This window comes from Eucyclogobius newberryi, unplaced genomic scaffold, assembly GCF_026437365.1.
Source record: "Eucyclogobius newberryi isolate DKJ021-1_F unplaced genomic scaffold, fEucNew1.0.hap1 SCAF_9, whole genome shotgun sequence".
NCBI lineage: Eukaryota > Metazoa > Chordata > Actinopteri > Gobiiformes > Gobiidae > Eucyclogobius > Eucyclogobius newberryi.
In genome coordinates this window covers 30,885,549-30,906,846 of record NW_027316532.1, presented here as the reverse complement: position 1 = coordinate 30,906,846, position 21,298 = coordinate 30,885,549, and the positions used below count along the sequence as shown (strand labels likewise).

The window sequence follows — 21,298 nt, the reverse complement described above, 5'->3', positions numbered from 1 at the left end:
AGCCTGGTCCAGAGTCTGGTCTGGTCCAGAGCCTGATCCAGAGCCTGGTCGAGCCTGGTCCAGAGCCTGGTCCAGCGCCTGGTTCAGCTCATGGTCCAGAGCCTGGTCCAGCGCCTGGTCCAGCGCCTGGTCCAGAGTCGAGCCTGGTCCAGTGCCTGGTCCAGAGCCGGTCCAGTGCCTGGTCCAGAGCCGGTCCAGTGTCTGGTCCAGAGCCGAGCCTGGTCCAGAGCCTGGTCCAGAGCCTGGTCTAGAGCCTGGTCCAGAGCATGGTCCAGCTCCTGGTCCAGAGCCGAGTCTGGTCCAGCTCCTGGTCCAGCTCCTGGTCCAGAGCCGAGTCTGGTCCAGCGCCTGGTCCAGAGCCTGGTCCAGAGTCTGGTCTGGTCCAGCGTCTGGTCCAGCGCCTGGTCCAGAGTCTGGTCTGGTCCAGCGTCTGGTCCAGCGCCTGGTCCAGAGCCTGGTCCAGAGCCTGGTCCAGCTCCTGGTCCAGAGCCTGAAGAATGATCCAGGCTCAGTAAATTATAATAATGAACTGGTATTTTTGGAGGTCTTGCTGTTGCTTTATTTAAGAGTTGTTATTGTGTAAATAGAGGTGTTCGATTTACTTATGGAATTACATTTTTTCCTGTCCAACCCAGTCCGAGGATTACAGATGGGAAATAATTTGTAAATAAATAAATAAACAAATAATAAACACACAAATAAATAACTAATATGGTTGGGAGTTTTAATTAATAATTACTGAGCCTGAATAAATCAGAAAGTATTTGTTCATTATGAATAAAGTATTTTTATCTTCAGGTGTGTTCACGTGTAGTTCTTATAAAGTGTTACCATTGAGTCCATGCAGATGTTTATTGCTTTTGTTGGAATGTTCCACAATGTTACATTAATATTATCTGTTTACAATGTTCAAAACTGCTTGTCTCCATGGAGATATAATGGAATCCCCACAGGAAATGTTACATAGTGCATCTTTAAACTACTATAGGCAAGCGTCTTCATCACTTTCTTTACATTTCGAGGCGAATTAGAAAGCACACTGAAAGTATTAAAAGGGCCACGTGAATTTAACACAACTTGGCTTGTTCTGTTTAACTGGATGGAATGAGAGAAGCAACAACTCAGACGATCTGAAGCACAAGGAGATCATTTTGGCTCAAAATTCTTTACATTTTCCGAAGGATTTCAATGGCAGTGGGATTTACAGGAATGCTGCATGGCTTAACTGTCGTCAAGAATCAAGTCAGAACAGTGAACACACATCATTTTGGTCTCATCTTATGGTCAGGGAGGACAGTCATTGTGGTTAATACTTCAGCGATGTGTGACCACAATCATGCAACAGATTTTTGTCTTCATACATAAATTAAAATAAAAAATGCATTAGTAAATTGACTAATATGATGTTATTCTACATCACTGGCCAAAATGCTTAAGTGTGCTCAAGGAGATCAGGACGTTAAGAAGATTATTACATTAATAAACTCATGATTTTATCTGGGGTTAATTCATAATAGTGCACCTTAACCCTTCTATAATACATCATAGAACTAGACTCAAGTGTTATGTGACAATTCTTTTAACCATGTGTGCGACACAAGCATTGTGTGGTTGTCCCAAAATGGGTAAGATACTAATCAGACCCTCAGCAACTATTTCTGAGGATGGAAACTGAAGCTTGCAGACTTGTTGTGGTGTAAGTTGTTCTATCAAGGCAGGTGGTCCACAGTGAGGTCATCCGGTCTGAAACATAAGGAGGGGGTCTTTGGAAGGGTCAGCCTCATGACTGGGCCTCCACGCTCTAAAAACAAAGCAGAGCATCTTATAACAACCTTTTCCAGGGGGAAAGAAACTGTCACCCTAAACTCAAGTGGGTCTAAGTGGTGAAGCCATCGACCTAAACAGTAGAAATATTCACACTGCAAAGTGTACTCTCTCTCTCTCTCTATCTATCTATATATATATATATATATATATATATATATATATATATATATATATATATATATATATATATATATATATACTGTGTATATATATATAAATATATATATATATTATACACACACACAGTATATATACACACACACACACACACACACACACTTGAACATCAGCAGAAGCAGACCTATATCTTTAACACAAATATAGGAAGTCTGCTGTTGTTCGTCATGAAGTTATCACATGGCGTCACCGTGTGGTGATTATTTACAAGGGCAAGAACGTCCTTCAGCATTAAATCGAGCAGTTTTTCGGAACCTCGCCAAAGCACAATTAAATTGTTGTTGTTGTTGTTGTTGTTGTTGTTGTTGTGTTTTTTATGGCGGTTGGGAGCCAACTGAAAAGGTGCATTTACCGCCACCTAGTGTAGTTGTGCGTCTTCAGAGTATGTGTTTTACGATATACCGTAAAAACAAGTAGAGAAAGAAAGAGAGAGAAGGACAGAGCAGATGCACTTAATTTTGATCCATCTAATATAATACATCTTGATCTAAACCTTAATCATGAAGAAGCAAAACACCTTCTCGACCGTCTCACGCAGATGTCCTGACGGAAGTGACGAACACACACTTCCGCCGCAGTCAAGGACATTTGCCTTAGCTCAGATCTGCACGTGCATTTCCAAAGCTTTTGTACTGTCTAAAGTTACAATACTTTATCATTTACAAGATGGACAGCTTTGGATCTGATTTTTCGGCTGGAGGATCTGGGGGCAAAATGGACACGGGGACGATAATGGAGCAGGTGAAGGTCCAGATCGCTGTGGCTAATGCACAAGAGCTGCTGCAGGTAAGACTATTATATGACATATGACACTGTGAGGATTATAAAAGCTTTGACATGACAGTGTGATACTATTTAGACTGGGATACGGATTGTTTTGTATCGGGGATTAAGCAGAAATCCCAGTTGAAGAGCTTAAATTGTGCATACATTACTTTAAACTGTAATAATAAAACATTTACTCATACTATCAACTAACGCGTATTTTTTGTCTGTTACAGAGAATGACGGACAAATGTTTTAAGAAGTGCATTGGTAAACCGGGAAGCAGCTTGGACAATTCTGAACAGGTACGACATGAACTTCACCCAATAGTTCATTCAATTGATGTAGGCTTATACTGTACAGCCATCCTTGCTTGTAAAAATGTTGTTTTGTTTTGTATGGCTATTAATGATGAATATGCTTTCTGTTTTGTTCACAGAAATGTATTGCTATGTGTATGGACCGATATATGGATGCCTGGAACACCGTCTCCCGGACATACAACTCTAGGCTACAGAAGGAAAGAGCTCGCATGTGAAGAGACTCCTGCTCTGATGTAAAGGATGCAGAGCGTCCCACCACAGCTGCAGGACACTAAACCACACATGCAGCCTCTGGACTTAAGCGTTGTCTGGGTGGATCGCTCCATGATGCTCAGAGAAACTAGAGATAAAGTTCATATGTTTTATACAATATTTGTTTCAATCACTCAGTAACTGCACAACAGGGATATCAAGTGTTGACAAACTCAAAACGCATACATCATATTCAGATGAGTTTTATTTAATTCCCTGTTGAATTCTGTGGGTACAAATGGAACCAAACATTTGGGACAAACTTCTGTGATAACTGGATGAAGGTGCTCATTTCAGGATAATTTGTGACTTTCTCTGTTCTGCTGTTATAATTCATCACTGTACATCAAATGTTTATGGGATGTTTGTGCAAAATCCATCATTTCTGTCCAGTGAATTCCCTTCACTTAAGATGTCTTGCCAATTATGCCGAAATGTGGAAGAGTTTAAAGGAGTGTTGCTCAATTTGTAACACATGCTTCCACTTAAACTGCAGAAATAAAATGGAAGAAAATCAGTTCTACCTCAACCTCCAAACTAGTCTCTGTCCTTCATAAAAACATCCTTGAAACAATAGAGTTTTGCCTCCTGCCCTCACAAGGGTTGGCTTGTATCTGCAGGTCCTTCCCTGAAAAGTGTGTTATTGAGCAGATGTGAATGGGCCTTTTATAAGTAACTGTGGGCCAAGGAATCTGTGCTACTATTGTCTTCACAAGAAAATAACATCTAAAATATTTACCTGGGAGTAAACATGTGGACTCTTTACTCTTGTAATTAAATATATTATAATCCAAACCCTGTAGAAAACACAAGTCTGGTAAATAAATAATTGAAATAAATATACAAAGAAAAGTTGTCTTGTTTTCCAGTGCACTTTGGGGATTGTCCCAGTGGCATGATTGAACAGAACAGTTTGTAAAGCACCCATGACTTTAGGTCACATAGTAAATATTTATAACTTTGGTTCATTCAGAGACCTCAAAGATGTGTCCTTTTGAGGCTCCTTGTTCATCACAAATGCACATAAGTAGATATCCAGTTCCTAATTGAAGTCACCCGTGTGTATACACCAGGAAAACCTATTCTTCCACACCCATGGCCCCAACTGGTCACTCCAGCAATAAACCAGTGTCCTGAAGGTTCACGGCATGCAAGTGGTCCTCCCGAGTCCCCCTACAAAGAACAAGAGAACAACGCATTTACATTGAATGCAATGTCATTAAGTAGGAGCAAGGTGGCCTCATAGAGTACAAGAGAATGAATAGCTGCAGAGATGCCAGGTGCTTTGACCGAGACAGGAATGCCTCTGGGTTCCGTTACATAAGAAGATTACAGTGAGGGAGCAGGTGAGAAGGGGAGCTCTGTATTTTTAGGAAGGAAAGTCCACTCTACCCAATCAGATAAGAAACATAAGTGCAGCAATGTTGTTTAAAAGGGAATACTTAACCAAACTAGTTGTATTGTTAAAAGTTATTATTTTGACACAACCCATTTCCTATGTAAATGAGAACAAAACATTTACTTTCCATCTTGAACTATTTAATGTGTGATAAGAATCAAAGGAATGCCCAGTTTTAACAGTTACACAATTGCAAATCCCATCCAACAGATTCCTTGTAAAACATCTCACCAAGCAAGTGTCTCTGCCTCCCTCCATGAAGCCAGCACACATCATGTTTGGAGAGAGCACATTTCCATAAGAGAGCTGGCATTCTGCCTGGTCAATGATGCTCACAACAGCCTTCTGCAGCAGGTTAGTGAGGGAACCTGTGTTCAGAGAGACAAAGTGATGATGAAACTATATAGAATATGGACATACATACATACCATAGCTATAACATAGAACTCACCACCCTCCCTCATTGACCCCCATCCAGTGATGTAGCACTCTGCACTCTTCATGAAACGGTGCACTGCAGAGGGCAGGCATATTGACTGTATAGTGTAGGACATAGGTGCAGGCACGGACAGCTCCAAAAGAGCCACATCATAATTCATGTTGGTGCTATTGAAGCCTGGATGAATGAGGACCCTCTGAATGGGGATAACCAGGGCTCCCACCCCAGAGCGCAACACCGATCCCAGGCTCACTGCCCAGTTAATGGGGTTTGGGTCACTGTGAAGAGGGTTTTAAGTGTTTTGAACAGGAATACAATTATTGATACTATTCCATACCTTTTGAAACAGTGCGCCGCTGTCACCAGCCACTTGCTGTAAATGAGTGTGGCGCCACATCTGTGAAGCCTTTGGTACTGGAGGCTGCCAATCCATGGCCACTCTCCTCTTCGGGCCGTTACTCCACCCACAATCCTTTGAGAGCCTAATGCTGGGCGCGCACCACAATCTAAAACAAGTAACACAACTATAAGTGCAAATATACTTAAAATATAAAAATGAAAGTTACTCCATTGTAAATTAACTAACCAGTATTACAAACTTACCACAGTTATATTCATCTGCCTGGTTAGGACAGTCAATAAATCCATCACATTCTGGGTTTACCTTGTTTATGCACATAGTGGTGCTGCACTGGAAATTCCCACTGCAGTTTGAAACTGGAAAGCAGATCAAAGTGAAAGAAAATTACCTTGTCAAGGATGTTGTAACTAAGTCCATATATTAAAGACTATACCAAAAAGTGATGAATCAGACAGCATATCCAAATCTATGGTCCATGGATCAGGCGCATTGTAAAAAGTCTCATCAGAAAGAGCAGCTTGGACACTAGTCTCATAATGTGGCTTTTCATGGGCCACCTTGGACTCGGTGTAGCTTAAAATCCAGTTTCGAAGCTTTGTTACCCTTGTATATACACCTGGTCGATTGACCTGGGCACAGCCTATGCCCCAGCTGACCACTCCAGCCAGGAAAAATCTACCTGGGGCCCCTTGACACACTAAAGGCCCTCCAGAATCACCCTGCAGGCACAACACAAGCATGGTAATCTACTAAATACTAATAGTGTTGTCACTACCGACATATGTTATATTGTACTGAGCAAAAACAAAGTGATTCAACATGAAGAGCAAACCTGACAGGAGTCCACTTTGCCTTGCAGGAAGCCAGCACACATCATGTTATGAGAGATAGCTCCTCTGTACACTGATGTCTTATTGCACACTGCAGAGTCAATGACCTTCACCACTGCCTTCTGCAGATTGGAGGGCGCCATGGCTAGGTTACAGAGAAAAGGACAAAAGTATCACACACACAACATACTATGCTTGAACAATCAGTGAAGCTTGTTTGTGTAAAATCACTGACTAATATTGTTTTCTTTGTTCCCTATTTGCATGTAGACTTACGATTAAACTGGCCAAGTGCACCCCATCCAGACACTATGCAGCTCTGTCCAGGGGAAAACACATGAGATGTAGAGGGCAGACAGACAGGCTGGATGTAAGGACTGAAGGTAAGGGGAGTTTCCAACTCCAGAACAGTAACATCGAAGTCTGTGGTCATGGGGTGGTAATCTGGAGACATTATCAGTGACTTGACGTTGATCAATTTAGACTCAGACTCCTCACCATTCACCAGTCGAGCCCCAATAAGAGCTGTCCACTCTTTGGGATCTTTGTCTCTGTAAAAACAAAAGTACATTTCAACTTAACATGTGCAATATTGTGATAGTGTCTTATGTTAAGGCTGTAAATACTAACCTCTCAAAGCAATGTGCTGCACTGACCAGCCAGCGTTCATTGACGACAGAAGCACCACAAGTATGTCGACCATGAAGCCTCAGACTGACCTGCCACGGCAGCTCACCCCGTCGGGCGTCTTCTCCACCCACAACCCGGCTCCCCATGGCAGGACGCAAGCCACATGCTACAGAGACACAGTGAGCATGAGGAAGGAAGGTCTCTCTAGCTTTGTTACGCTAAACAAACCTGTTACTCACAACAGCGTGCTTCGTCAGATCCATCTGCACAGTCTGGTACAAAATCACACTCTGGATTCAGTTTGGTCACACATTCACCATTGTCACAGGTGAAGGTGTTAGCAGGACACTTGGCTATAAAGCAAGGGGATTTTAACTAGAGCCGCAAACAAACACAAGTAAAGCACAATGATGTAAACTCACCATTCATCTCATTCCCAATGGCATAAAACGACTTCCCACTGGCTCCTGATGACAATAGAAAACATGATCATATCTTCTGTTTACATATAGTGTGTAAGCATCTTTGTGTTTTTGATTTTCAGACCTAGTAAGATGATAGCTTTGATATGTCCAAACTGTGGCACCTCTAGTGGCTGGCCATGCATGACTGAGTTGAGTCCGACTCTGAGCAAGTCCTGAACATAATTGTCAGAGTACTGCTGGAGCTTTGAAGTTTTAAATATGAGTCGAAATGTCACCATGACTCCTCCGTTAATATTTCTGTGGAAAAATTCATATCTTATAATGCATCATTTGGTTTTGATTAGATTTTTCTAAGTGCCATTCAACCTACCCAAATGCCAAGATAACACAATCAATGTAATGATCAGATATCGCCGAGGCTGTATAGATATTTTTTATCTAAAACATAGATATAAAAGGTAAATAACTCATGGATACAAATGTTTTTTCACAAAAGACAACACTAACTTTAGACTTTAAAACTGTAGACAGCACTATGGAGAACCCAGAGTTTTCCTTTTGCAGATCTGGGCCATAGTTGAGACCCTTCAGCTCCACAGTTTCTATAAAGTTATGCTGCTCCTGCACAATATATGCTGGTGTGATAGAGACAGAAGGGAAATAGTTCAAATCAAACTACAATTTGAACATAACATGAAAGCCAGGGTTTGTAGACTTACTCGTAAGCAGTCCCACAAAGACTCCAACAATAAGGACAAATACAAAGCTGGCCACAATGGCAGTCCTGTGACAGGCTTGTTTAGAGGGACCTTCAGGTGGTCCTCCCTCATCCTTCTTCACCTCCATGATGGAGCCACACCCACAATCTCACAAGTCACATGCCCAGGCTACAGCATCCTGCCAAAGGAAAACATCTGTTTGTGTAAGACTAAAGAGACAAGCAGTTCAGCCACAATGAAAATCATCTTTTAAAAACTGTATTTACTATTACTATAATGGCACATTCAGCTAAACTGGATGTAGACACGTTTAATGTAGATCACACAGACTCATTCAGCTTTGAGATGGCAGAGATAAGAGGGTAAGACAGACCTGGGAAGCCATGTTACTTGGCAAAAGGCACATCAGTAGTAGAAAAGACATTCAGGCCTTTATTTTAAAAGTAGAAATTAAAACATGAGTAAACGGTGTTCAAAGTGCGCGCACACACGACAAAGGTGCAAAAAGACAATACGATCTCTTTAGACTGCACTCACCCTTTGTCTCCCTCTGCACGGTGACATTCAAGTCTTTACCACGGCGCTGTGCAGAAATGCGGATTGGGAATGAAAGTCCGCTCGCCTATTTGTCCCACCTGCCGAGGGGCGTGCCGTGCCCCGCGGCAGCACAGCGACCCTCTGCTGGAGCACCCACTCCTCCGCCCATTAGCCCTGATCCCATGTTGTCAAAGGGCCTTTCAGGTTACAACCCTTAAGTACACACTCAGGTCTTCAAATACAAATACACAACTCATCATTATTACTTTGTAAAAACACCCAACACATTTAAGATGATACTTCTTTGCAGTGGCAATCAAAACTGGATACATTTGGTTGGTTACATTAATATATTGCATTTACGGAGAGCAAATATCAACTACACTCAATAATTGAACAATATTCTGACTATGATTATGTGTTGTAATTAGCAATGTTCAAACAAAGGATGAATTAGTAGATCCACCCATCTTAAAGCACCTGTGGTACAAAAACAATGGTGTCTTTGTCAGGGTGTGGACAAGCTTGAGCGGCTTATCTGCACACTCTACCATAGCCCTTTATCTCTGTAAAATCACAATCAAATCCTCTGTTCTGAACATGGAGCCGTAAATAAATATGACACAGTGAGTGGACACTTCAATTTCACTATGGTTTATTTTCTTATCAAAAGCAAAGTAAAACGTCAACAGTCAGCTAAAAAGAAATGTACATTACAGTTCAGAACTAATTGCTTGTTTCACAAGTCAAATTATAGTTATGATTCCACACAGAAACTCAAGCAGAGGCTTTCATGGTCAACATTTTTACAAAAAAACCCTCAAATGGAACTGTTATTACAACATCTAACAAAAACAAATGTAAAATGATAATCTGAGCCAACTAGGACATTATCCGTCCTGCTGCTGTATGAAAGGGTTGGGTATGGCCTCCATGCCATCCTGAGGGCAGATGAGGACCACAGACGTCCCTCTGCAGACCACCAGCCCCAGCTGCCGTGTGTCCTCCGTCAGCTTCATCTGGTCATCTGGATCTGTAGGAACACAAACTTCAACATCAAACCGACGAGGCAGGTAAGAGAAGACCTGCATCAACATTACTGGGATTTTGAAATGGAAAGAATTACAAAAGTTCTAACACTTTAAATAAAAATGCAGGCTTTTGACGAGTGATCAAGTTAAACTAATCCAGCTCATCTGTCCATACTTTCCCATGTGTGGACAATAAAGGATTATCTTATACTTCCCATCATGTTTATCAAATGTATTGTATTGTTCAGATCACGTCAGGACACACTGTGTTCACTTACCACGCATGTACTCGATGGTTCCGTCCAGCACCAGGTTCAACAGCGGATCAAACCCCTTCAGGACTCCACTGGCTGAAAAACATGCCTTTATTTTGTAAAGTGTATCTTGCTTTATTAGGTTAATTGTTCACACGAGGGTAACGTCAGGTTTTGCGTGTGTATTCTCACAGTAATTGACTTACCTTCTCTCCCTCCTTGAAACTTTACACGAATAGGTTTGTCGATGTATTTTGACAAATCAAAAATACTTTCCTTCTTCTTTTTATCTTTATCCTAAAACATGAAGGTAAATTAATGCAGAGAGCGTTACAAAACGCGTGCATACATCTACAGTCTTATATCTGATATTCTTTAAACACACCATCAGATAATATATGTTAAAGGGAAACAGAACTGAGGGGTATAATTACACAAATAAGAGAGTTATTTTCATTATATGAACAAAAATCATACGAACTCACCGCCATGTTCACTGCTTAACCCGGAAGTGAAGAGTGCGCGCTCAAACAAACGCACTAGCGCCTCTAGCGACGGGAATGTGCCATTACGTCACTGGCACTGGGGTCACGCGTGGTCCCAGTGGTCCTGCTTTAATATTGTTACGTCTGAGGTTATTTCATATTGAAGTTTTTAAATGGAAAAGTGTCTTTCACATTCTCACAAGGCCAATGTTTATAACGTCATTCTGAACTGACCTCAGCACTCAGGAGTGACTATTTATACCACCAGTTGGTGTGTTGGTCTGCAGTTCAAATACAAGAGGCACTATGCAAAGGACGTGTGATATTACTACTATGAGTACATTATCTGATTCTTCTGTACAGACCAGCAAACTGGAGGAAGAAGAATTAGATGTTCCAGAGGCTGAAGCTCATTCCACACCTGATGTTATGCTGCAAGTACAACAAGACATTTTTTATGTAAACCGCCAACAGCTGGCTTTGCAGAGTCCCTACTTCAGGGCTCTGTTTTTTGGTGGTGGACTTGAGAGCAACAGAAAGAGTGTGGTAATTAAAGGAGTAAATCTGGACAATTTTAAGACCTTGATGGAATACAGTGACAAGTCCAGTTTACCTCTGGACAGAGACAATGTTCTTGGGATCCTTGAAACAGCAGACTTTCTCCAGCTAGAGCAGGCCAGGCTGCTGTGCTGTAAGTTTTTGGAGCGAGAACTGCACCTTAGTAACTGTTTGGGCATGATGTCCTACTCCTGGCAGCTGGGCTGCTCTCAGCTGTACAGGGCGGCTCGACAGGTAGCCCTCACTCACTTCTCTGCTCTCATCACTGACGACGACTTCCTGTCTTTGTCCAAGGACTCTGTTGCAGATCTTTTAGCCAGTGATGATCTGACCATTATAAAGGATGACTTAGTTCTGGAGGCCGCTTTACAATGGGTTTTATTTGACCCAAAAAGGGAAGAACACTTATTGGAGCTCATTGAGCTTGTGAGGCCAGAATGTCTTTCTGTTCAATTTATCACTGAACTTTTGAGTCAGACGCAGAGCTCTGACCGCAGATCCAAGTTGATTAGTACTCTAAATGAACACTATCCAGCCTCCTGGTCAGTAGGCAGATCTCTACTGAGGACCAGGGGGAGAGAGACCCTCTTTGTGTTGGGTGGTCCACATGATCAGGACACACAGACTCTGTACCAGTTTCACCCCCTGAGCGGACGATGGCAGAGCTGTGCCCCTTTGGAGAGGAAGAACCTGACTCAGTATTCAGTGGCAGCCGTAGGTGAGACAAATAAAGCTGTGCTTAAATGTTTGTGTGTGTTTGCCCTTCTTTTGCTTCAATGGTCTTTGTCTTGTCAGGAGACAGCGTGATTGTCACAGGCGGACACTTCAGAGATGTGCTGTGGTACACTATGGACTGGGTGTTAATTTATAACTGTGGAAACCAGCGGTGGACAGAGGGCCCAGCTCTGCAGAAGTCCAGACACAGTCACTGCTCTGTGGGGCTCGGAGACGTGCTCTATGTCATTGGAGGTTCCATGGATGAGAGCCTGGTGAATGATGTGGAGAGGCTGGTCCTTGGCTCAGAGGGCTGGGTGTCTGTTAGTCCTCTGATCCGGCCAGTGGAGAGGGCTGCAGCTGCTGCTCTGGGCTCTAACCTCTATGTGGTCTGTGGCCTGGATGAGAATGGAGAGGCTTATGGGGGAGTCCAGAGGTATGTGGTGGAACACGACCAATGGGATGTAGTGTCTTATTCTCCCCATCCACGGTGAGAGATCTTTACTTTGATACAGGACAATGTTTTTGCAATTTGATCCTAACTGACTAAACCCCTTTTCAGATATGACCTGGTCGCCACGGAGCTCAATGGTGCTCTTTACTTGTTTGGAGGCCACTCACTGCGTTTTGATGTGGACACAGATGAGTGGACTCTGCTGGAGGAGGATTGCCTAGAAAATAAGTTCTTCAGTGGCTGCACCACTGTCCTGGGACAGATTTATCTGGTCAGCGAGAAGAGGGTCAACAGAGCATCTCCAAACATGGTGCTGCTGGACCCCTACATTGACACATGCATTGAGGTTGATAACACCATACCCTGCTCTGTGCCAATCAGAGGCTGTGTCACAATGAAAATGACTTGTTAATATGATTTTAAAACATTTCTTAACAGTGTTGTTTGGTCTATTTTAATACTAAGTATGAGAAGTACTATTTTCTCTATAATTAAGTTTATTGAAATATATACTAAATTATACAGTCCAAGCTGTGGTAGTCACTAAAGCAACAACCACACAACAGCATTTCAATATTTGCAAATATTAGCCAAGGCACTGAATAAAAACAAAGCTGAACAATTAACGTTCATGTTTCTTACACCATCTATAAAAAGTTTCTAATTGCAGAGCTGTATTATATAGTTTATTTAAGTCTTGGTTTATGTCAGGCCGTTTATGTGCACTAGAGGGCGCAATACATTACTCAAGCAGTGCAAAATAGATTTTTAAAAAACTTGACAAAATTAAACTGCATTTCTCCAAATTATATTATTGTAATAAATGACAAAGCAACAATTAAAATCACCCACAATCTTCATGCTTAAATAACAATCTACAATCTTCTTGCGCATTGTAAGAACGTTTAAACTAATTACAAGCATTCAAAGGCAGGTTGTGTGATTTGGATTATTTGAAATATAAAAACATGACCTATACACAATGTTTTTCTACGTGGTTCATTATCTGGCTTTGGGAAGTCTGTTGTTGATGTTCCTCTGGGTGGTAAGGTTATTTAGGACACAGTTATTGGCCAGGGATGCAATTTTGGGCCTGACTGAATCTTGTCTTTGCTTCCAGTTTCCTCCATCTTCGAGCTCTTCTTCATCCTCCCCTTCGCTCTCCTCATCACTGCGTTCATCTTTCCCCACCTGTAGTAGAGGAAAAAATGATTACAAGAACACGTACACGTTTGTAAAGCTAAAGTGACAACCTCTTAAGGCTTGTACTCTTACCTTGCCCGAAAACGCAAACTTGAAGACCATTCGTAGTATAATATAGGCCCAGAAGATATGCAGGGCTTGCAGAACTAACAGTAAAGCATTGAAGAAGTAGTAACCAAAGAATGGCTCAAAGAAATCCATAGACACGATAAGGGTCGTGTGGACCACCCTGAAAAGGAGCATGTTTAATGTGGGCTCTTTGAGGCACCAGAAGAATCAATCAAAACTAGGAAAAACATTAAAATATGTGCGCTGACCTGAAAGGGAAAACAACCAGTCTTGTGAACAGGAATACCACAGCAAAGACGACAAACAAAGGGTCACATATATAAATCAACCCAGCGTAGTGGAGCATTTTGCCAGACTGGAAAAACAAAAGTGAACATTAAGGCTTCTTTGACTTGAATGCATTTGCAAGTATTTTCTGAGAACATAGAGTTTAAATAGACTAGATAAAATACATTCTCAAACAGTAACAGATATTTGTGCTAGTTTGGTTATGTATTTACAGTGTCAAGCAACAAGGATTTTGGTGTCACACTTAGGTGCTTTCATAGTTGTAGTACATAGTACACGTGTACTTTGGTCACATGGTCTGATTGTCTGATTGTGTCTGTGTCATATAAACTAGAACAATGAGGCTATTGTGTAACTAAGCAGTTGCAGGTCTGACTTTTGATTTCAGAAAAATGATAACGACGTCTTTTGATTGATGGTGTAAGGTCAAATGGGAGAGAAGAGGATGGTGTACATTCAGCAAATTGGAGCTGGAAATGACTCTCACAATCTGAGAGTGGCACAGAGCCAGGCATCTGTGCTGCTGCTGTGCCCTCTCCACTACAGCAGCAGGATAATGATTTTCACTGGACATTGTGATACTCTTCACAGCTCCTTGATCTTTGTGCCAGCGGAGTGGAGAGGGATAAGCATTCAGCAAAATCACATAATGGCATTGGCCTTTTACAGTCAATGATATGTTCTCATTTCCCCTGGGTAAAGTGTAATGTGCGTAGCTGTCAAACTGGTTTCCCGAGGGCAGAGTCTCACCTCCAGGAGGAAGTCAGAGGAGTCGTGCACTAACATCACCAGTGTGCCCACTCTTACGTAGTTGGAACAGTAAGAGAACCCAAGAAGAAATATAGTGGCGATGTGATGGATAACCTGCTCCTTGAAGTCCTGACAAAACAAAACACATGTGTGAAAGGTCACAAAACAATCCAGTATAAAGAGGTTAATCCAGAAGGCAAATGATGTGTGGGTTGAACATTCATTAGGAAACTAAATACAGCTCAGACTCACTTTCCTCTTGATGTCCACAGAGATGGACAGAAGCAGCGATAAATAAAATCCCAGCTCTAAGAAGTAATACCAATAATGAGCGTCAGACACGGGCTGCAAAAGGAAAAACAGGATGTTCATAGTGATACACAGCAAACTCCATAGGTAAAATGTACTTAAAATTACTTCACTTCATGAAATCAAACTGAAATGGGAACGCTAATGTGACTTTTATTCACTTCTAAAAGGGAATTATTTTATGAACAGAGAAACCGTAATCAAAATAAAAAAAACATGTACCGGTATTTATTTATTTTGAATATTGTAAAAATCACTGCACAAAGACAATTTTAGAGCGAGAGTTCAGTTATTATTACATATTATTCTGTTTTTGATTACTGGTAAGTTGTTTCTCTTGACAACCTTAATGTGGATAAATATTGATTATGAAACAGAAAAATGTAAAGGTATACAATATTTTTATACCATATATATATTGTGCTTTCAAAGGCGGCAATAATACATTTCCCTCACAGTTACGTCACACAACAACCACACAACAGATTTCTGCCAGTCACTCAGGTTAGTGTCAGTGTAGGATTAGGGTCAGGGGGGAAATAACGCTGAATATTAACCATCACTTTAAAAAAAAATCAGATCACGTGTTAATAGTGCATGTACAAAGTATTATTAATGGATTTCTAAGTCTGTAATGTTCTTTTTAGGTCATGACCGACAAAGGAATGGCTGCTTTCCCTGTTGGAATGCCGACTTGCAGGCACCCAACTGTCATCGGCACAGATTGAGTTTAGTTAGCACAAAAACCTCAGAAACAGCGTGAGTGGAGAGGAAGTGTGCTGTGCGAGGGGCTGTACACCCAACTTTCCTCTCATACAGCCACAGTCTAGACATAAACTGTAGAAGCGATATTCAGAGCTGCTGTATTGTGCGTCTGTGTCATTAATAATGTTTGACAGCACACTGCGTATTAGGTGCACACCATGTACGGTTATAGACAGACGTTTGTATTTGTAGGAGAGCAATAGTGACAAAAATGTATAGCTGGATATGTTTTTGGAGTGTCTTGATCACAATAATCAGAAGATAATTTGGTAAGAAATGGGATGAAATGTGTTTTTAAATGAATTAGTTGAGGTTCGATTATGAGACAAACGTGAGAGGACAGTACATTTGCCCACAAACATCCAGAAATATAACTTTATAAACTTGTATGATTGTTTTCCATATTTTATTTCTAATCTGCTCTTTCATTTTTGACAACATTTTGAGATTTACTGTCTGATGAATGACTGATAATGCAAATCTTCAAATCAAAAGTCACAGAATATATGATTCATATTATTTGATACATCGCCCACCACTTCAATATAAATACACAACGTGCTCACCTGTTTCGGGTAACCTCTCCAACATTCCCTCTGATCCCAGAACCACGGAGCCTGAAGAGAAAAGTGAGCTGGATAAGATGCATACATATATCACACATATATCATACATACATATATCATACATACATATATCATACATACATATATCGTACATATATCATACATGTGCTGTTTATAATGGCAAAGAAAATGATTTTGCTCACTTCAATTAAGGTGCTGAGGCCGCCAATGAATGCGACAAGGTAGAAAACAAAACGCCAACTACCCCAAAAAAAAAGATTACACAAGTCAAAAAAATTACTTTAATCCGACATTCTTAGGTGAAAATACTCACGCGGCCTCACAGAACTTCTTTGTGTTTGTGGGTCGGTCCTGATTCCTTCTGTTTCTGAACCACGTCTGTATTTTTCTTGGCGATAGTCCACACTGCTCTGACAAGTCCAATACCTCATTCTGAAAAAGTACATGAAGTATTTTATGAACAACGGCAGAAATGTATCACTTCTCTGTCTGATTCTTGCGGTTTCCGAGTACTTCAAACACGGCATCTTGTAATAATGACATCACTAGACAGACAAACTGAAGAGAGTGAGAGGAACGTGGTGAACTCGGTGAAATACAGCGAGAAGAGGAGAGCGTAACTGAGGGAATCACCTGTAACGAACACTTGAGCCACACGTTTATGGCTCTCTAAAGTATCAGGTTCTATGTGTGAATGTAACAAGTAGCCTTTTTGACATTAAGTTGTTATCTTTAAGGAATATGTACAATTGTTATTTCAGAATTCATAAACATGACCCAACTGCGTCCCCAGACACAAGATAAAATATTGCTTTTGCTGATAACAACTGTCATTTATTCCTAAATTACAAAAGCGTTGGACTAAAGTATGCTAAATGTTGAATCATGAATCTGCTCAGGGAGGGAATTCTGGAGGTTCTGAGCTGAAGTTATGACCGTTGCAACTTATTTAAACCAGTAAGAGTAAGAGCAAAACAACACAACACCCCCCCATAAACTACTTGATGGACAAACAAATAAGTTCAGCAGTGAAGATGAAGAAAGCACTGACTTGTGATGGTTGAAGAGAGCGGTCTTTGTAGTACGCCTCCAGCTTTGGATCAGAGAATGCTTGAATTCGAACCCGGTCCTTTACACGGAAAAGCCTGCTTAATGGGATGGCAACAACCCTGAAAGACAAAGTCAATATGCGGTTATTTGGATGTATATGAATAAATAATAACATCATAAAACAGCGGTCAATGGGTATTTGCCAAAACACTCCCATGGGCCTTTGGTGACGGACGGCTTTGGTGTTGGATGACCAAGAGGAACCTGATCTATCTGTGCGCTGTTGTGATATGGAGGCAGACAGATCGCAGAGATGGAATAATGATAAACGGGAGTATGACACCTGCACGCCGCTGTGTGTAACTCGATCTCACAGATGATCCAGCTGATGTGGGCTGGCATCACAGACAAAGAGACGACACAGCGCCATGGCCCAGGGCAACAGTGTCAGGTTATGAGACTAGACTCTCTATGAACCGGGCAGAAGCGCTGTGGGACACGCCCGCCTGCTGCCTGACTATACATGTAAACAATCCTTTCAAGTTCATTTGCATACAACAACAACAACAACAAGTACGACGGATAGAGAAACACGTCTCCTGCTACTACGTCTCCGGAGACAACACGTGACATTCATTAAAGGAGAGGTATTATATTGCAAAACAAAAGCTACTACCTAGACATCAGTTCCTCATTTACAACAACAACAACAAGATTAATATTTCAGCATGCAGACATGTAACATAAAGGAGGTTTACCAAAGCTAAAGCTTTTTTCATGACCAATTTAGATCACAATTATTAAGATAAAACTTTATGAAATGGCTTTTATACATATTTAGGGCATGTACTATATATAATAAGATGTTGTTGTCTCTAGTTTGTTTCTCTATTGTCATGACCCATGTTCCCTGTAAAACTAAGCAGTTAATATCTTTGCGGATTATACAACAGGCAGCTCATGAATATGTAAATATTGTTTTGAGTTTGAGTTTTTTTTCTTAAATATAGAGTTCACAGCTATGGCTACTTATGAAGTACAATAGCAATGTTTCTATGCAATAAATATTTGACTGAAAGCAATTATAATGTTGATTTAATGACAAAAAGTTGTTTGTGTTTCTTGGGTTTGGTTGTCAAGCCATTCACTCAGAAAACTGACTGAGGTCCTCACTTTGAGGTCCTCACTCACAAACCCAAAAGAGCTCTCCACGAGACACTGTGTCCTCATGTGTATGTGAGTATGTGAGTATATGAGTGTGTGAGTATGTGAGTATGTGAGTGTGTGAGTGTGTGAGTATGTGAGTATGTGAGTATGTGAGTGTGTGAGTATGTGAGTATGTGAGTATGTGAGTATGTGAGTGTGTGAGTATGTGAGTATGTGAGTGTGTGAGTATGTGAGTATGTGAGTGTGTGAGTATGTGAGTATGTGAGTGTGTGAGTATGTGAGTATGTGAGTGTGTGAGTATGTGAGTATGTGAGTGTGTGAGTATGTGAGTATGTGAGTGTGTGAGTATGTGAGTATGTGAGTATGTGAGTATGTGAGTGTGTGAGTATGTGAGTATGTGAGTGTGTGAGTATGTGAGTATGTGAGTGTGTGAGTATGTGAGTATGTGAGTGTGTGAGTATGTGAGTATGTGAGTATGTGAGTATGTGAGTATGTGAGTGTGTGACTGTTTACTGCATTACAGGTTCACATTAATATATTATTATTAAACCTTAAATATAGATGTACAACATAACTCTGCAACATTCAGTATACATAATGTGTCAGAAATGTTTTTTTCTTACAATTTACAGGAATTTACAAGGAGGGCACATGATTTTGAGTGCATGACTTATTGCAGTCACATTCACAGTCAAGTAAAAAAAAACAAAACCACTTAAAGTTATTCTTCATTACATCTGTCATCATTCCTTTTGCGCAGTGAAGCTGTCAGTGCTCACCTCTCAAAGACATATCTGCAGGCAATGAAGACAAGAGCCAGAGGAACAGCGAAGGTGAGGTCCCACGGTCGAGGAATGTGCCCTTGAGCCGGGTCTATCTCGGCGTCCTCCCAGCGGGTCCCGGGAGGAAGCCAGAGCATGTCCCGCCAAATCCACTCATTGAACACAGCAGCCATCCTGGGAATATCAAATCATTTCAGGGGTTTTCAGCTGTTAAATGCTACTTTTTTGGGGACTTTTTCATCTCCTAATCCCTCAACATTCTGAAACCCATGAAGAGAAATATCCATAACCTCATTATGTCATGTTTTGTGCTCTATCCCTTAGGCTACTTCTGAAATTAAAAAGAAACAAGTGTCACCTCTTAATTTATACAGTGCTTTCCTCAATTGCTCCAAGGAGATCAGTTGAATGATGACAGCCAGCAAAGCTCTATCTGCAGTTTTCTGGACAGGGAGGAAAATAATATTAAAATAACACTAATACATTCTTAATTATACAGGGTCAAATCTGTAGAAACAAACAGTCAAGTGGCAAAGGTCTGGACGTCTTATACAACTGAAGAGCTTCAATTATAAGTGAGTGATGTTATCTCTTACTCCATTCCTGAATTACGTGCAACAAAAGCCTTGATGGCACCGACAGTTTAAAGGTGCAGCCCTGATGAGCTGATAAACATTTCAAGAGTCACGATTATGAATGGTTTAAACTTTTAAAGAAATGCAACGTGAAGTTTAGAGTTTGTTTCACGCATTGCACATTTTGAATAGACCTAAATTAATTAAGAGATTTCTGTATCAATAAAGTAAAGAAAAGCCAAACTAGGAATAAAGAAGAAGGAGGAGTCCCACAAAAACAAATTAAAAAGATCATCATGCCTGCGCTGCATTTTAGAGAGAGAACTACGTTATTCCACCAAGAGACAGGTTATTATTCTGAAATCGACGCAGACAGAGCAGCAGATCACAGCAAACACTAAAGTTAACACACTTTAAGAAGGCTGATAAAGAGATTAGGTCTGCTAAAACAAGAAAGTCATAAATCATCATAATCAGAGACAGCGTCAAAAACAACTCATGCACGAGTCCTTACACAGAAAAAGTTGCAGCCTCGTGAGTCCAAAACGATATGATCCGAAAAGTCAAACGATATAATCCGAAAAAGCAGGTGCCTGTCCGCGCTGCTGTGATGAGGAGGAGAGAGGGTGAGCAGGAGCGGGGCAGGGGCGGGGCGGGGCAGGGGCGGGGCAGGGGCGGGGCAGGGGCGCGTGATGATGCGCTAGTGGGCGTGGTTACGTACAGCAAAGGCAAATGGAAGCGCGAGGACGGAACACCATAGATCCAGGTCGACCCCCACAGAGCCAAAATCTGATGGATCTGCCTTGTGGAAAATGCACTCAGTTGTGTTAATTAAGTAAAAGTACTCGTACAGGAGCAACATTTAACTAAGCAAATACTGAATAATGAACAAGAAGCACATATAAACAAATCTACTGAAGTAAAAGTTTTGAAGTACCTGTTTAAAAATGTATTCACACAGATTATAGCTGTATTAAATTAACTGATTTTGGTAATGAATTATATTTATCGTTGGTCAACAGTCGCCATTTGAATCAACTTCTTAACTTTTCAAGTGACTTTTATTTTTATATTTGAGAGGACTTGAACAAATCTTTAAAGGATTTAACTTCCAGAAAGGCTTGAAAAGCACAAGGAACATAATAATAGTTTTAAAAACAACTTTTGGACACCAAAAAAGTTAGCCAGCCCATTGTCTTTTGAATGGCTTAGTTATTGTGACGTTTGGCCAGACCTACTGAGCCTGAGGTGACAACACTGTAAGACTAGTGCATAGAATTCATACTTGCTTTTGTGACAGACGTACAGTGTGTCAATCAGCAAAATCAGATTAGATTTTGAGCCTTGACATGTTGCTGCTTTTCATATCAGCCACATCCACTTACAGGAAATACAGTTCCACAACAGTTTGCATAGATTAGATCCACTTTTTCCTGTCCATTTGCAAAAATTGTCTTGTTTATATAAATATTATTAAATATAGAATTGTACAGTTCTCTCCACATTCATAGTGGCTCAGATACACAGACTGATTGCAACACAGTTCTCAGAATATTTAGACTGACAGTGTCTT

General features: G+C 41.0%; 5 protein-coding genes across 5 annotated transcripts; 2 read left to right on the top strand and 3 right to left on the bottom strand.

Moving 5' to 3' along the window:
- The first annotated feature begins 2,562 nt into the window (after window positions 1-2,562).
- Window positions 2,563-3,873, top strand: timm13 (translocase of inner mitochondrial membrane 13 homolog (yeast)). The gene is made up of 3 exons (XM_072438821.1): window positions 2,563-2,790; window positions 3,006-3,074; window positions 3,209-3,873. The coding sequence occupies exons 1-3, from the start codon at window positions 2,671-2,673 to the stop codon at window positions 3,305-3,307; spliced, it is 288 nt and encodes a 95-aa protein (XP_072294922.1). The 5' UTR covers window positions 2,563-2,670; the 3' UTR covers window positions 3,308-3,873.
- Window positions 3,874-4,142: 269 nt separating this feature from the next.
- tmprss9 (transmembrane serine protease 9) lies at window positions 4,143-8,372 on the bottom strand. Its single transcript, XM_072438820.1, has 15 exons — window positions 8,148-8,372; window positions 7,936-8,063; window positions 7,799-7,866; window positions 7,550-7,725; window positions 7,426-7,470; window positions 7,243-7,356; window positions 7,004-7,169; window positions 6,650-6,924; window positions 6,376-6,518; window positions 5,977-6,262; window positions 5,786-5,899; window positions 5,520-5,688; window positions 5,195-5,460; window positions 4,975-5,111; window positions 4,143-4,517 (listed from the first exon to the last, which is right to left on the bottom strand). The coding sequence occupies exons 1-15, from the start codon at window positions 8,272-8,274 to the stop codon at window positions 4,356-4,358; spliced, it is 2,376 nt and encodes a 791-aa protein (XP_072294921.1). The 5' UTR covers window positions 8,275-8,372; the 3' UTR covers window positions 4,143-4,355.
- A 656-nt stretch (window positions 8,373-9,028) lies between these two features.
- On the bottom strand, window positions 9,029-10,516 carry lsm7 (LSM7 homolog, U6 small nuclear RNA and mRNA degradation associated). Its single transcript, XM_072438416.1, has 4 exons — window positions 10,455-10,516; window positions 10,176-10,266; window positions 9,994-10,065; window positions 9,029-9,717 (listed from the first exon to the last, which is right to left on the bottom strand). The coding sequence occupies exons 1-4, from the start codon at window positions 10,458-10,460 to the stop codon at window positions 9,575-9,577; spliced, it is 312 nt and encodes a 103-aa protein (XP_072294517.1). The 5' UTR covers window positions 10,461-10,516; the 3' UTR covers window positions 9,029-9,574.
- A 213-nt stretch (window positions 10,517-10,729) lies between these two features.
- Window positions 10,730-12,616, top strand: LOC140353823 (kelch-like protein 23). The gene is made up of 3 exons (XM_072438569.1): window positions 10,730-11,730; window positions 11,808-12,216; window positions 12,289-12,616. Exons 1-3 carry the CDS (start codon window positions 10,761-10,763, stop codon window positions 12,590-12,592), a joined length of 1,683 nt encoding a protein of 560 aa, XP_072294670.1. The 5' UTR covers window positions 10,730-10,760; the 3' UTR covers window positions 12,593-12,616.
- A 262-nt stretch (window positions 12,617-12,878) lies between these two features.
- LOC140354077 (ceramide synthase 2-like) lies at window positions 12,879-19,360 on the bottom strand. The gene is made up of 10 exons (XM_072438906.1): window positions 19,148-19,360; window positions 17,203-17,320; window positions 16,465-16,583; window positions 16,334-16,391; window positions 16,131-16,181; window positions 14,743-14,835; window positions 14,491-14,619; window positions 13,701-13,807; window positions 13,456-13,612; window positions 12,879-13,371 (listed from the first exon to the last, which is right to left on the bottom strand). Exons 1-10 carry the CDS (start codon window positions 19,321-19,323, stop codon window positions 13,183-13,185), a joined length of 1,197 nt encoding a protein of 398 aa, XP_072295007.1. The 5' UTR covers window positions 19,324-19,360; the 3' UTR covers window positions 12,879-13,182.
- Window positions 19,361-21,298: the final 1,938 nt, after the last annotated feature.